The sequence below is a fragment of the Phyllostomus hastatus genome, unplaced genomic scaffold (genome assembly GCF_019186645.2).
Source record: "Phyllostomus hastatus isolate PE091 unplaced genomic scaffold, TTU_PhHast_1.1 phas_contig_40, whole genome shotgun sequence".
Taxonomy (NCBI): Eukaryota; Metazoa; Chordata; class Mammalia; order Chiroptera; family Phyllostomidae; genus Phyllostomus; species Phyllostomus hastatus.
In genome coordinates, this window is record NW_025333872.1 from 84,406,181 (window position 1) to 84,420,155 (window position 13,975).

Genomic DNA, 13,975 nt, shown 5'->3' on the forward strand with positions numbered 1-13,975 from the left:
GATCCTTTCCTTGACTGGTACAAGGTGATAGGTACAGGAAACACAGCAGTGGTGAGGCAGAGCCATGGGGACAGAACAGGCGAGTGGAAGGGTGGGCCGCTCCATTAGTAAGGTGGGTGGGCAGGCCTCATGGGAAGAGGGAATCTGCCAGGGGGGCGTCTGGGGAGGGAGCTTTCTGGGCAGAGCCAGCTGCCCTCCAGGGAAATGACCCATGGCGAGAGCACCCATGTTAACTGATAAAGTCCCAGCCGTCAAGGAAGTTGACAGGTCAGTTTTCCCCAGTATCCTTTCTGTAGACAAATGCATTTTTTCCATCGGATTTTTCTAAATTCTAAAAATATTTTCAAGACAAATCTGTTTTTGCCATCTCCCCACCCCACAGCCCTACCCAAAGCACACTGTGAAGACTAATAATAATCTGGAACTCCCAGTTAGAAACTTCTGTACGCCCACATCACGTGAATCGTGTTACCTTCTCCCTCCACCATAAGGGCTGGTTTCACCCTCTGAAATACATGCCCCAGAGTCGTCTCCTCTGGACCCGGCCTGCTTTTGTTCTTCCTTCTCTGAGGCACATTCCTCTAGGGTCTGTCTTCCCTTAGCTTTTAACTTCTTCCACCTCAACAACCCGTTGGTATTTCCTGGTTTCTCTTTGGTGCCAAGTCCCTAAATACTGCGTGTGAGCCCTTCATCCTATCTGGTGAACCAGCGTGAGGTGTTCCAGCTCCTTCTGGGAGCTTGTGTTCAATGGGTGCATTGCTGGTGCTTCCCTTTCACAAGGAAGAATGCTAGCACAGCCCTAGAACATCATTTAAAGTTCTTTACTGTTCCCACGTTTACTGGTTAGGTTGTTGGGTTTGGGAGATACATACTCTTGACCACTAAAATTTTTAGGAATTCTTCTGCTCCTGTTTCTCACTGCTGTCTTTTAGGTGACGTGCTTTCTCATGTCATTGTTTTATGTTTCCAGTTGGTTTTGGAAGTAAATAGTAGGAGCATTTTCATTCATTTGGAGTTTCTTGCTGTAACAATAATCTATGTTAAAGGCATAATTAACTCAAGACCTGTAAATGTGTGTGTGTGTGTGTGTGTGTGTGTGTGTGTGTATTTCTGGATTAAAAATACATTTTCTCCATTTTCATGTGTCTCCTTTGTTTCTGTGTATCAGACACTTTAAATGTCCAAAGATCATCTTGTTCTCTGGGGGTGTCCTGCCTTGGTAGTTTTTTTTGCAACCTGCCTTTCTTAAATAGAGATGATGGGGGTTTAGTCGCTTTTCCCCCAAAATAGCCATTTCATGGTCTTAGGTGATAATTGATGTAGAACTTATTGCCTTGTGTTTGCTTCACGGTCAGTGTTTGGTTATATAAGTGATAGAAGGGACACATGAGTGTTATCCATGGATTTTAAACAAAGTTTAATTTCCTCTCACACTGTGTACTTTATCACCGTGTCTAAGTTGTGGATTGGTGTTCACTTTTATTCTTTCAGCTTTGGTTTTTAATCAGTCATAATTATACACAATTTAAAAGTCAAAAATATTTTCAATGCTTATCACAAAACACCGGCGTTCCGTCCCTTCCTCTTGGTCTCCTCCTCCCGGTTCTTCTCGCTGCCCCCCCCCCACACCTGTGACGGTGTTTCCCAACTTTGTTACAGTTTAGCTGCAGTTCTCTTACAGTAGGTGAATAGCCTGGTATTTGTAGATATTTAAAGTTTACTTTTTATTTACTGTGGAAAATGAGGATTTAGCTTGGAAATATCTTATCATCCCAACATAGTAATGTCAAATGCTATTAAAAACAACTGTTATGTTCAGAAGGAAAGACTGTATTGATGCTAAAGTACTGCTGGAGTGTGATATTTTAGAAAATAAACAAAATTGAATTTTCCTAATATGTTATCAGAGATCTGCATTAAAAGCAAAATATTGGAGCTGACAGGTGTTTATGTGTATAATTTAAGAGGATAACAACGTTAACAACAATTTTGATTTAGCTACAGCATTAAAATAGCACATGAGAAGATCTTCATTTACTCTTATCTTTCAATAGTCATGGGCTGAGCTTTGTTGTTTTTAGATCCTAGTCAATTAGAGTTTTAACCACCAAGCATTTCACAGGAGCATGGTGGAAGTTTAACCCTACCTAGAAGAGTGTGAGTACTGGACAAACTTTTCTGAGATTGCTAGATTTGCATGAAAAACCTCAGTAGGGAAAAGTTGTAATTGCTTCCGCATGACAAATGGAACATATTTTAAGATCACTGGAGACTGTCTTTTTTCTTTGTTCTCAGGTTTAGTTTTGATTTCATGTACTTTAATTTGTTTCTATCTCTTAATTTTTTTCTTAATATATTCCAAAGAATGTAAAACACTTCTGAAGATCTCATTACTACTTATGAAATTGCCTTCTCCTGTACCATTGCATGTAATTTTTTTGTCAGTCAGTCTTATCGAAAAATGTGATTTAGAACAGGCTATTATATTTTAGCAATCTGACAGTGGCGATGACACTAAAAGTACATCTTGGGTAAGTTCACATACACTGTAACAATCTTGTGAAGTATGTTTTTTGCATATTTAAGTTTCCTAGAATTCATCTTTTTGCTTTTATTTGCATTTCATCATTCATTTTAAAACTTATATTTTTCACTTCAAATTTTGCTTAAATGCTGGTTATTGGTCCCTTCCATGTCAAGTGTGGTGGGACACAGTGGAATTTAAGATGTTCCATTACTTGCTGACCAGGTTAATTTATGAATCCAACTTTTGCTTCTCTTTGTCAAGGCGCTGAGACGTGAGTTAAAGGAGAAGGAGTACTCTGTGCTGAATGCTATCGACCAAGCCCGAGTTTTCCTGGCTGATCAGCCGATTGAGGCCCCTGAAGAACCAAGAAGGAACCTGCAATCAAAAACAGGTGAGATTTGAGATTGGTTTTTTTAGTGCATCATAAAAACACGTGTGAGGAGAACAAATCCCCAAAATCAAGTAGGAAATTTCCCTAGAGTGTTTCAGGGTGTGATATTTAAAAATCTCCTTACAGTATTTCAGGATTTGACATTCACATTTTTTTCTTCTGGAAATAATAATTGAATCAAATATTATTTAACAAATGCCCAGACTGTTAAAGAAATGAAATGACTGTATACATACTTCAGTATCATTTTCAAAAGGAAATTAACTGCAGAAAATTTGATTTATTAAAAAGCACTTTCAAACTGAAAATAATGTCTTTAAGAAATAAAAATGTACGTTCCTTATATTTAAACAAATTACAGAATAAATAATTGCAAGTAGAGAAATGGTATCTAACTACGATAGTGCATATATGAAATATTTAAATATCTATAAAGTAAGATTGTTTTAAACTTGTTCTTCAAGACTACATTTAAAATAAAACATTAAAGTGCCTTTCTTTTTTACAGGCACACAACAGAATTTATTTAATTTAAAAACAACAGCTTGTACTATTTATATACTTAGGTTTAAAACGATATAGTAACGACCTTACTAGCAAAGGGCAATAAATCACATAGTAAATTTAAGAGATGAATTTTGGCGCCAGCCTATATTTTTATTATGATATTTCATTGTTCACAATAAAAGCATTTTGATGCATTTTTTAAAATAAACAGGCCGTTCAAAATAGTTTTCAACCATTCGCTCACATAGTAAAAGCAGAGCTGAAATGCCGCCTGGTGCTGTGTGTAGCAGTGTGATTCGTGAGTGTTTGTACTCACGAGGGAAGGGCATTTTGAAATTGCTTTCTTTGAGTGTAGCTGGAACTGTGTCAGACATGTGGACAGGTAGTCATTTTCCTACTTGGCCTTTCTCAGGTAAGTCCCTCTTCAGTCTGAATAAATTTCCCACCACAGTGATGATGATTTTCTTGACCCTCTAACCCTGGTTTTATGTGTGTATCTGTGGGACACACGCAGCACACCTACTGTCTTTTCTAGTGACAGCTTTTATTTTCTCCTCATCGTGTCACTGTCTTCCCAGTCAGCCTGCTGGGGACCCAAGTCATTGTCGAGTCTCCGCCTTTCAGCAACCCTGACAGTCTGCACGTCACTCAGCATTGTTGTTTCTGTCTTTGAAGAATCACTCCGAGTGCTCTGTTATGTATGAACCATACACACGTGTGCAACACACACATGCACATGCATGTGCAGACATGTGCGTAGTAGGTGCCTACTCCGTAGTTGTTGAGTGGATGGCTGCCTGAGCTCAGCACTCTGAGGGATGATAGGAAGAGACAAGGTTCGGGGGAGAGGGATGAGCACGCAGGGCAGGACCGTCAGAAGCACAGCCCAGCACTGAGGAGCAGACTGGCTGTGTGTTGGGCAAGTGCATTAGCCCAGCCCGGGCACCGAGGGCTGGTGCCCGCATTGGAGGTGGGAGTGGGAAACTCGGACGTGCCGGCTGGTTCAGATTAGAGAAGCCCTGGAAAGTCCAACAGGACATTCCAAGTTGGTGCAGCAAGAAAGGAGGTGCTATTGTAGTTGTATTTTTTTTAGCTTGGAAGGAAAAATAAATTCACTTTGTCTCACCTTATCCAATTTAAAGTCTACCTTAAATTTGCTTTTCTCATCTTCTTGCTTCTCCAGTACTTTCCAGAGAACAGAAGAAACATTTTTTATAATAGGCTACTTCATAGCAGTAAAAAAAAAGTGTTATTATGTCACTAAAGCTTCACTTCACTATATATGAATTTTCCTCCGCAGTGGGCAGTCAGCTTAAGGGGCTAAAACACATTACTTTTTGAACTCTTACTTTGCTGTTCTGTTCAGGATGTCACTAAGCCCCACTTTCACGTACTATATTTGGAGGCAAGGAAAAAAAGTCATGTCACTGTAACTTTATGATTTTTTTTACAATTGGCAATTGTCATGTTTGCTTCTTCCCTGATACTATTTGTTTTTGCAATGCTAGCTGATGTTACCTGCTGTTAAAAGTAAATGAAAGAAAATTATCCATAATAGCTTTTATACTTTTGTTGTTTACCACAACTTCTGTGCCACTGCCATAAGAAATAGCACCTGAACGTTGGCTATCTTGTGTAATACTGCTTAAAGCACTCAGTGTTGGACGGGGGTGGAACAGGGAGAAATCACACAGTGGTTTTCTCAGTTCTACTTAATAAGCATTTATTTATGGAGTTGCTACATATACTGTGCCCTAGGGGCACCCCAAAATGGAGCCATTTCTTTATTTGTGAGTAACTATTCCAGAGAACACTTCTCTCCATGACTTTTCTTTCCTAATGCCCTTTTTCTCTTCCACCTGTTTTTTTCATTGTGTTCTATTATCAATTATAGTGTATTATGTGTATTTACATTTGTAATGGTAGCATATGGAGTGTTATGTTATTACTGAGTGGCACAGGTATGAGTTGGTCTCAGGCATGTGTTAATTGACGAATACTGTTTAAAAAAGGTATTTTAACCAAATGATTAATTGCTCACAAAGAATTTTATCAGGTATGTTTTGTTAGATATTTTTTATTCCGCCCAGTTTTACAGACATATAACTGATATGTGAAGTATAAGTTTAAAGGTGTACAGCAGCATTGAATGTAGTTGAATTGTTTTTCATTTGATTTGCATCACCTGGTTTATGTGTTAAAAGTAGAACAATAGAACAATGAACCTCTCATCATCATTTATATTGTTCTTCCACTTCTCAAACCACTGTCTCATTCCCCTGTCTCAGTGAGTTCAGCAGATCATACAGTGTTTTTGCATAAAAATAAAAGAACAAACACAAAGGCCAAGACAGCATTGTGGTGCTGACTGAGGTCATCCGCTGAAGGAGGGCAGGTCCAGGAACAGAGCACTAATCTGTGTTGGTGACCATAAGGCCAAGTCTTTTGGCTGGTTTCTAACTCATCCCTTCATGTTCATCTCCTCTCTCTGCTCATTGGCCACTCACCTGCAAGCTCCTTCTTGACTATCAGGGTCAAGAACCTCTTAAATCTGCATAAATGTTTCTTGGCTTCTCACATGTTCTTCCAGCCTCCCTTTGGTGTACTCAATTCCAGCTTTGAATTTCTTTGAACACCCAGCCGCAGAGTGATGGCAGACAGCAGGACATATGGGGGCCCAGCCACAGCTGGCCTTAGCCCATGCCTGTCCCCTGGCCTCGTGAGGTTATCAGGGAGTGCGTGTACCTTCTTACCTATGCATTACCTAGAGTTCAGGTTAAAAGGTCACGTTTGTACAGGGGAGTGAGAGCCTTAGGTCTGCACCCCTCTCTCCACTCTACATACGGATGCAGGCCGGCTCACGTGCCAGTGCAGATGCGTGCACACCCACATGTTAGGGTTCGTAGGTATGCTATCAGTTACTAAATACAACTTCTGGCGCTTTCATAGGATAGTTCACCTCTAAAAGGGGTAAGAAAATTGTGTAATTCATTGTATTTGTAGGTCTAGGAAGTCTCTTTTACTCTATTCAACTTTTGATTTTAAGACAAAAATAAAAGATTTCATTATTTTGTTCATAAATTTCCCCTTAGCTTTCCTTGAAGTTTATTCCAGTCAAGACTTTACTATAACTACAACCATTATTTTATTTCAGGCCCTCTGAACATTATTTCTTTTTAGCCTGGTGTGGTTGATGAGTTTACTGTGCTTCATTGAAATAATAGTCATAGAATGTTACTTAGTGTGTTTGTGCTTCTGTAGCTGTGTGTAATGTGTATAGTTGTTTATGTGTTTGTTCATACACAGCTTCATATAGTTGCATGTGATCGTATCTGTGATAAATGGTCAATAGTAATCATATTTTCAGATAAAGAATTATATATGGGTTATTGTTTTTCCTCTTTGATCTTTGACAGCTGGCTGTATATATTTAGTAGTTAATATTTTTTTAAATTCAGGGCATACTTTTTAAATCATTAAATGTTTAACTATTAAGTGTTTAATTAATAAATATGCATTATGTTTTAGAAAGCCAATTATTAGGACTCTTTTTCCATGTGAGGTTTCATATATTTTTTGTATAACAAAGAAGTAATAAATGACATTTTTCAGTCAATATGTCAGTCCCTTTAATGCCAATATTAGCAAACTTATGCAAATAAAATTTTACTGATCATTAAATAAGTAAAAATATAAAATTGACATATAGTTTAATAGAATTTACTTTTATACTGATTCTCGGTGTAAGTTAAGGTTCCATTTAAAAGATGGCTGTAATTATTTCCACATAACTAAGTAATTAGTCTAGTAACACTAATGGGTATGTTTTCACACTGCATTTTTTTGTTTTACTAATAACAGTTTTATTAATTAGAGCTCCATTTACTGTAAATGACAGGCACCCTTTTTCTATAATTTATGGGTACGAGGGTAATGTATTAAACCGCATGACCGAATTACGGTAAGGGCGAGGACACAGCTGGCCACAGGGACAGGAATGCCACCCACAAGCCTTTTCTCCGTGTCTTCCTTTCTGCCTGTCTCCACAGGTTTTCATTTTCTTAGCTTTTCTGTGACCATCTGCCTCACACTCTCACCTGCGGGAGGAGTAGCCCTTGTTCGGATCCCGCACATTCCAGGCAAGGGCTCTGAGTTACGTGGAGTTCAGGGTCTGAGGGGTTGGCAGACCCCGTGTTTTAACATCAGATAGAGGATGAATCAGCACCCAGAAAGGGAGAGACAAATGTTTGTGAACGTGGATGTCACCAGCCAACACTCACCAGGTGCTTACCGTGTGCCAGGCACCCTGCCCTGCACCGCACATGCCTAGATTCCTTCAGTTATCTTCACAGCTCTTTGAGGTGTGAGTCTTCTTACCACCCATTTGACGGATGAGAAGACTGAGCCTTTGAGTGGTCTGGGAGATACTGTCGCCCGTGTGACAGGGCTGAAACACCACTCGGGCTTGTCCCTGAGCTTGCTGCTCTTCACCACCATAGTGCACTCCCTTAACTCCTCTGATAATCATAGATACTTCTAGATATTCAGTAGAAGATACGGTTTTATTTTCTGTATTTCTCAACTTAAAAAAATTGTACAGAAATTAAATGTTCGTAACCCTTTGCCTTGCCCTGTACTGTCGCATTTTCTTTACTGAAACAGCAGGCTGCTAAATAGAATGCCACACCCATTCACTGATATCCTAGCATCCTACCACTGAGGGAGAAGGTGTTTAGACAATACTAGACTTCTCGTCTTTTTTAATTTTCATATAAAAACTTGAAAGATTAATTGCTTGCAGGACTATAGACCAAGACAATAATTGAATTAGCCTCGCAAGTCCTAATTAAATTAGTAAAGCTGTAATGCGTGGAAAAGCACAGAAAAGTATGTGACTTGCTTTCCTAGTGTTCTTAACTACAGAGCAGCAGTGCATTCCTTCCCAACTGAAAGTTCCAAATTATATGGATGGAGGTACAAACCTAGTGTCTAACTTTTCCAAAATATAATAAGCCAGCTCAGGAAGTCCATTGTTTAGGTAAAAATTTTAAAAACTTTTGGCCTGCCCATGAATGCCATAGTAGTGCAATCTGACTTAAAGAAACAAATCTACATTCTTGATGGAGAATGATATGATAACAGAGGTTAGTTTGATGGACACAACATTTTAAATTAATTGTTCCCATCTGTAGGTTCTCTGATCACCATTAGAACCATCCATAAATCACAATTGTCTCATAAAATATGGTAATAATTTACATGTATGTATTTGATTGTAATCAACATCTGGGATGTTACTTTTAAACAAAGAATAGGAGGATGCCAAACTCTTTTAATGTTGTGGTGTACTTACTGTGCTGGTGCTCTTGCAATGTGGAATCTTGAAGAGTGGATTTGAGGGTTCGCCATTTTTTTAAAAGTGTAATTCTAATAAAGGCATAATTGCTCTTCAGTTAAATTCTTTATTTTGGCAGTCAATATGAGACATATTTAGGTTCTTTTATAAGAGTGGCTGAGCTTGGGTAGAAAGCTCAGGACTTCTTTTGTAGCTTGATTAATTGTGAGCTGGTATGTCCTGCACAGAAGCAGCCTGGAGAGAGATGGGCAGTAAGGTGGCAAGAAATGGAAGGCTTTTAATCTAAGACTCCTGCCATTTGATTCTTGAAGGAGAAAGGGGACGGTTTACTTTTTCAAGTCAATAATATTGTGCACAGATTTATTCACTTAATGAACAAGTACTTACTGAATGCCTACCATGTGCCATGTGATATTTTAGTGCAGGGCCGTCAAACTTATTTTCACCGGGGGCCACATCAGCTTCGCAGTTGCCTTCAAAGGGCCGAATGTAATTTTAGAGCTGTATGAATGTTACTCCTTAACTAGGGGCAAGGAGCTTGGCACTGCCACCAGGGCCAGATAAAGCAAGGTGGAAGGCCTGATTTAGCCCTTGGGCCTTGTGTTTGCTGCCTGTGGTTTACAGAGACCCTGAAGGTGCAACAGTGAACAAAGCATATCCTGCCTTCTTGGGACTTACCTTCCCAGCTTCTCCTGTTCCCCTTTGTTTTTTAAATTCTATTTTAATCATTGTTCAAATACAATTTTCTATCTTTTACTCCCATCCCAGCCAACCCTCCCATTCCTCCCCACCTCCTTCCCATTTCCACCCCCCAGTTTTTGTCCATGTGTCCTTTATACTTGTTCCTGTAAACCCTTCCCCTTTTCCCTTGAAATTCCCCTGAAATTCCCTCGCCTCTCCCCTCTGGTCACTGTCAGCCTGTTGTCTATTTCAGTGTCTTAGATTATATATATATTTTTTTAATTTTATTTTCATCCTTGTTCAAGTACAGTTTTCTCCCTTTTACTCCCTATCCAGCCCACCCTCCCAACCCTCCCCACTTCCCTCCCATTACCACCCTCCCCCTAGTTTTTGTCCATGTGTCCTTTAAATTTGTTCCTGTAAACCCTTCCCATTGTCCCCTGATATTCCCTCTTCTCTCTTCTGTGGTCACTGTCAGCCTGTCCTCTATTTCAGTGTCTTAGGTTATATTTTGTTTGCTTGTTTGTTTTGTTGTTTAGGTTCCTGTTAAAGGCAAGATCATATGGTATTTGTCTTTCACGGCCTGGCTTATTTCACTTAGCATAATGCTTTTCAGCTCCATCCTGTTCCCTTTTAGCACCTCCCTCCTGCCCCCATTGACCTGCCTGCTGCTGTCCAGTGCAAATACTTGGCTTGAATAAACTACAAAACTGCCATTCCTGTGAGGAGATTCTGAGAATGTTCAGTTATAGAAAGTTGAAAGCTGGATCTCGGGTTGCTTAGCAAGGTCTGTTCCAGGGCCTCTCTGCTGCTCCTGCACCTTTCTTTGGAGGTTAGCCTTCTTAACGGTCTGTTCCTTCTTCTTCCTCAGCTGAATGCTAGGTGTGTTGACTTTGGTCTGCTTCACAAGCACAGTGTAACTTGGAAGTATTCAATCTCTAGTTCTCCCTTCATTAACTTCTGGTCAAAGTATCATTTATTTTCTTCCACAGTGTGATCTGAATTCCTACTTCGTCCCTCCTCCCTTTATGCTTTGCATTTTGGTATTGTGGAAGATATTCTTTTCTTTGGAGTTTGCTTTTTTCCTAAATGCATCTGTTCATGCTCGCCACCCCCACCCCCTGCCAACCTTTTTTTTTTTTTAAGACTTGAGAAGCCCCTTGGCAGCTGGATGGATGTGTATCATCTTTATTCTTTCCCTGCTGAAAGGTCTGGGCTACACATTAGCAGGTTAATCTACTCTGGGTAGCCTCTTCCCATCGTCATCTTTATAATTTATTAGATCAATGTAATTAGACACATCACGGTAATCAGCTAATGGTACTTGACGATGTACTTGTAATCAGGTTCATAATGAATTGTTGTCATTCGTCACCATAGAGGACAGGCAATGGGCAGGATCCTCTTAAACACTGATCATTTCAAAGTAATTAAGTTGATCTTAATCATGCAATCAGAAGAAATTTTCAAAAGAATTTATTTCCCATTTTTTAATCAAAAGCATGTTTTGGTCACGAAGAAGAAGGAGAAGGAGGAGCGGGGAGATGTGGAGGGGCTGACGGGAGAGGTGGGGAGAGAGCAAGCCCAGTGAGTCTCTGCGGAAGTGGGGATGCATTGTTTTTGCCCTCGAATTCTTATTGGCTGGTTAACTTAGTTTGCATCTGTGAAAATCCCCATAGATATCTAAACTTCCCTGACTTCATTACATGATAATGGAAGGAGTGAGAGGAATTACCTCCTTTGAAGCCCTACTGTGTGCCAGGCAAGGCATGTGCCAGTAGCTTTATACATATTAACTGAGGTTCCAAGACATAAGGAATGTATCTATGATTACGTAAGTTGAACTAGGACATGATGTCCTAATCTTTTCTTGTTCCAAATTGTCCAGGAGTGAAGAGCGACTCTGGGTCATTTTTTCCTATATTTTCTTCATGTGTTTCTGTGTTTGTTTTTCTTAATATTTTCTTTTTATCTCTGGGTGATATACAATAGTAAGGATATACGTGCATGTTAAAAAAAGCAAATAGTACAAATAAGATAGCTGAAGTGACTTTATAAAACCTTCTGTTTCATAGTAAAACACTTTAGTCAATGAATGAATAGATGTAAAGCTCTTTATTTTGCTATTTTTTATTCTCAGCCAAGGATGTACTCATTGATTTTTTTGTTTTTAGAGAGAGGGTAAGTGAGGGGAGGAGAGAGAGAGAGATCTATCAGTTGCTTCCAGTATGCACCCCGACGGGGGACTGAACCCACAACCTAGGCATATGCATGCCCCTGACCAGGAATAGAAGCTGCACCCTTTTGGCTTATGGGATGATGCTCCAACCAACTGAGCCACACCAGCTAGGGCTGCAGTAAAACACTTTCTGTAAATGCTTTACATGGGGGTGAGGAGAAGAAAGAAAAAATAAGAATGATTTCTACTTAAAATTAGGAAGTTGAGCATTCTCAGTAAGGGCTAACACTAACAATTTCATTCAACCCCACTCAATTCAGTAATTATGTTTTGAGGACAACCAGTCTCTAGACTGAGGCCTGCAAAACCAAGATGGAAAGAAATAAAAAGTGAATGACATAAAGCTTTAATATCTATAGAATAAAAAGTCACAATGCAGATAATCATTGTCAGTGCCCTAATTGAGAAAGAAAATACAAGAAATATGGGTAATCTTTATTAAAAACAGCACGGGGCTGATTATAATAAATTTCTGTCATTTCATAGGAGAAACATACTTTCATTTTTTTAATTAAAATTTGTTTTGCATAAACACACAAAGAAAGATGTTTTATTTTCCTCCGCTGTTAAGATTTCTTAGGGCAGCTTTGCCTTTCTTATGTAATTGAACAGTAGGGGTAACAGAGTCCCATGGAGAGAAATGTTTTCCCAGCATGAGAAAATAGGGTTCCCATCTGACACAGCTTGGAAGAGCAGGTCATGTTGCTTGCCTCAGAGTGAAGGTCAAGGTGGGAACAGGGCTGATGACAAATCCTAGTCTCTGCTCCTGGTCCAGGTTGGTTTTCCATCTGTATCCGGTGAGCCAGATATAAAGGGAAGTGTGGTGTAAATGCCATCCAACTGATTGGCATGGTAGAAGAGTAAAGACAATTGGACCACAGAGCAAGCTGTAGGATTGATCATTTCTTCCTCGTATCTTTTTTCTTTTCTTCTTTTTATAAAAAAGAATCTTTTTAAAAAGATTTTATTTATTTCTAGATAGAGAGGAAAGGAGGGTGAAAGAGAACAGAAACATCAATGTGTGGTTGTCTCTCTCACATCCCCTACTGGGGACCTGGCCCACAACCCAGGCACGTGTCCTGACTGGGAATCGAACTGGCAACCCTTTGGTTTGCAGGCCAGTGGTCAATCCAGAGCCACACCAGCCAGGGCATCTTTTCTTTTTTCTTCTTTCTTCTCCTTAAAAGGTATTCTTCCTTAAAGATCTTTGTAACACAATAAAGAAACTTATTTTAAATTACATAACTGTAAAATAAATATAATATTTATAGTGTATCACATATGTAATATAAATATAAGAATGTAAATATAGAAGTTAAATGTAATTGTACCCTCAAAGTTTGGCCAGTTAAATGGGAAGGCCTGAAAAAAAGAGAAGGGAAGAATGAAGAATGAAACAAATACCCCCCCCCCCCAAAAAAAAAAATTGCTCACACACACACACACTCACAATAAGGAGTAGGAGGCGAGTGACTTAGGAGAAGTGCTACTGGTCTGAGAATTGCCAATATATTTTTTTTCTTTTGGTTTTATCCTGCTGTTTCCTTTGTCTCTCCCATTAGCCTCTATTACTGCCTTTTCAAATGCAAATTAGATCCCTTGCTCTCTGGCCTTGGGTTTTAGTGGCCCAGGCTCTCTGTGTGGGAATGACACAGCTCCCTGGAGTGGAAGCACCCTGTTGGGTGTCAGCAGGGAGGGCCACAGTAATCAGCTTATGAGCTCTGACCTAGTAGCACTTGACAGTCACCTGGAGAGCATTTAAACTGTATCCATGCTGCCCTTCACCCTTGACCAACTAAGCCAGAATCTTTGAATAATTTTGGTATAGGGCCCCTGGGGATGAGCACTTAAGAACAAACAAGACAAACTCTCAGGCGGTTCCTAATATGGCACCAGCATTCAAAACCACTGGTGGAGAAGATTCTCCAAATGTGCATGAGGATCTCAGAATTTACCACAAATTATCTATTCACAAAATTGGAAGCAAATGTTGTTCTTTGATTTTCAGATGACGGGAAGATTGTTAAATGTAATTACTTCCCTCTATTTTCATCTTTCCTGCTTTTTTTGTGTGTTTTGTTTTTCCGATTTCCTTACTCCAGATTGTCATAAGTTGATATTTCACATGTTGCTTCTTATTACCTGTCTCACACATGTTCTGGCAACTTTGTGCTTGGCCAGGGCCCACACCCTGTTCTTGGTTTCAAGTCTGCATCAAACTGAGATTGTTGCCACAGTAGAAGGCACTTTTATTCTGACTGTGTGATTAGTTAG

General features: G+C 39.6%; 1 protein-coding gene across 8 annotated transcripts in view; it reads left to right on the forward strand.

Moving 5' to 3' along the window:
- UTRN (utrophin) overlaps positions 1-13,975 on the forward strand; it is a 453,043-nt gene that overhangs the window by 335,408 nt on the left and 103,660 nt on the right. For all 8 annotated transcript variants that reach the window (XM_045842802.1, XM_045842803.1, XM_045842804.1 and 5 more), the window contains one exon: positions 2,789-2,918. In XM_045842802.1, the coding sequence (XP_045698758.1) occupies positions 2,789-2,918 (130 nt within the window). The remainder of the gene's footprint in view (positions 1-2,788; positions 2,919-13,975) is intronic.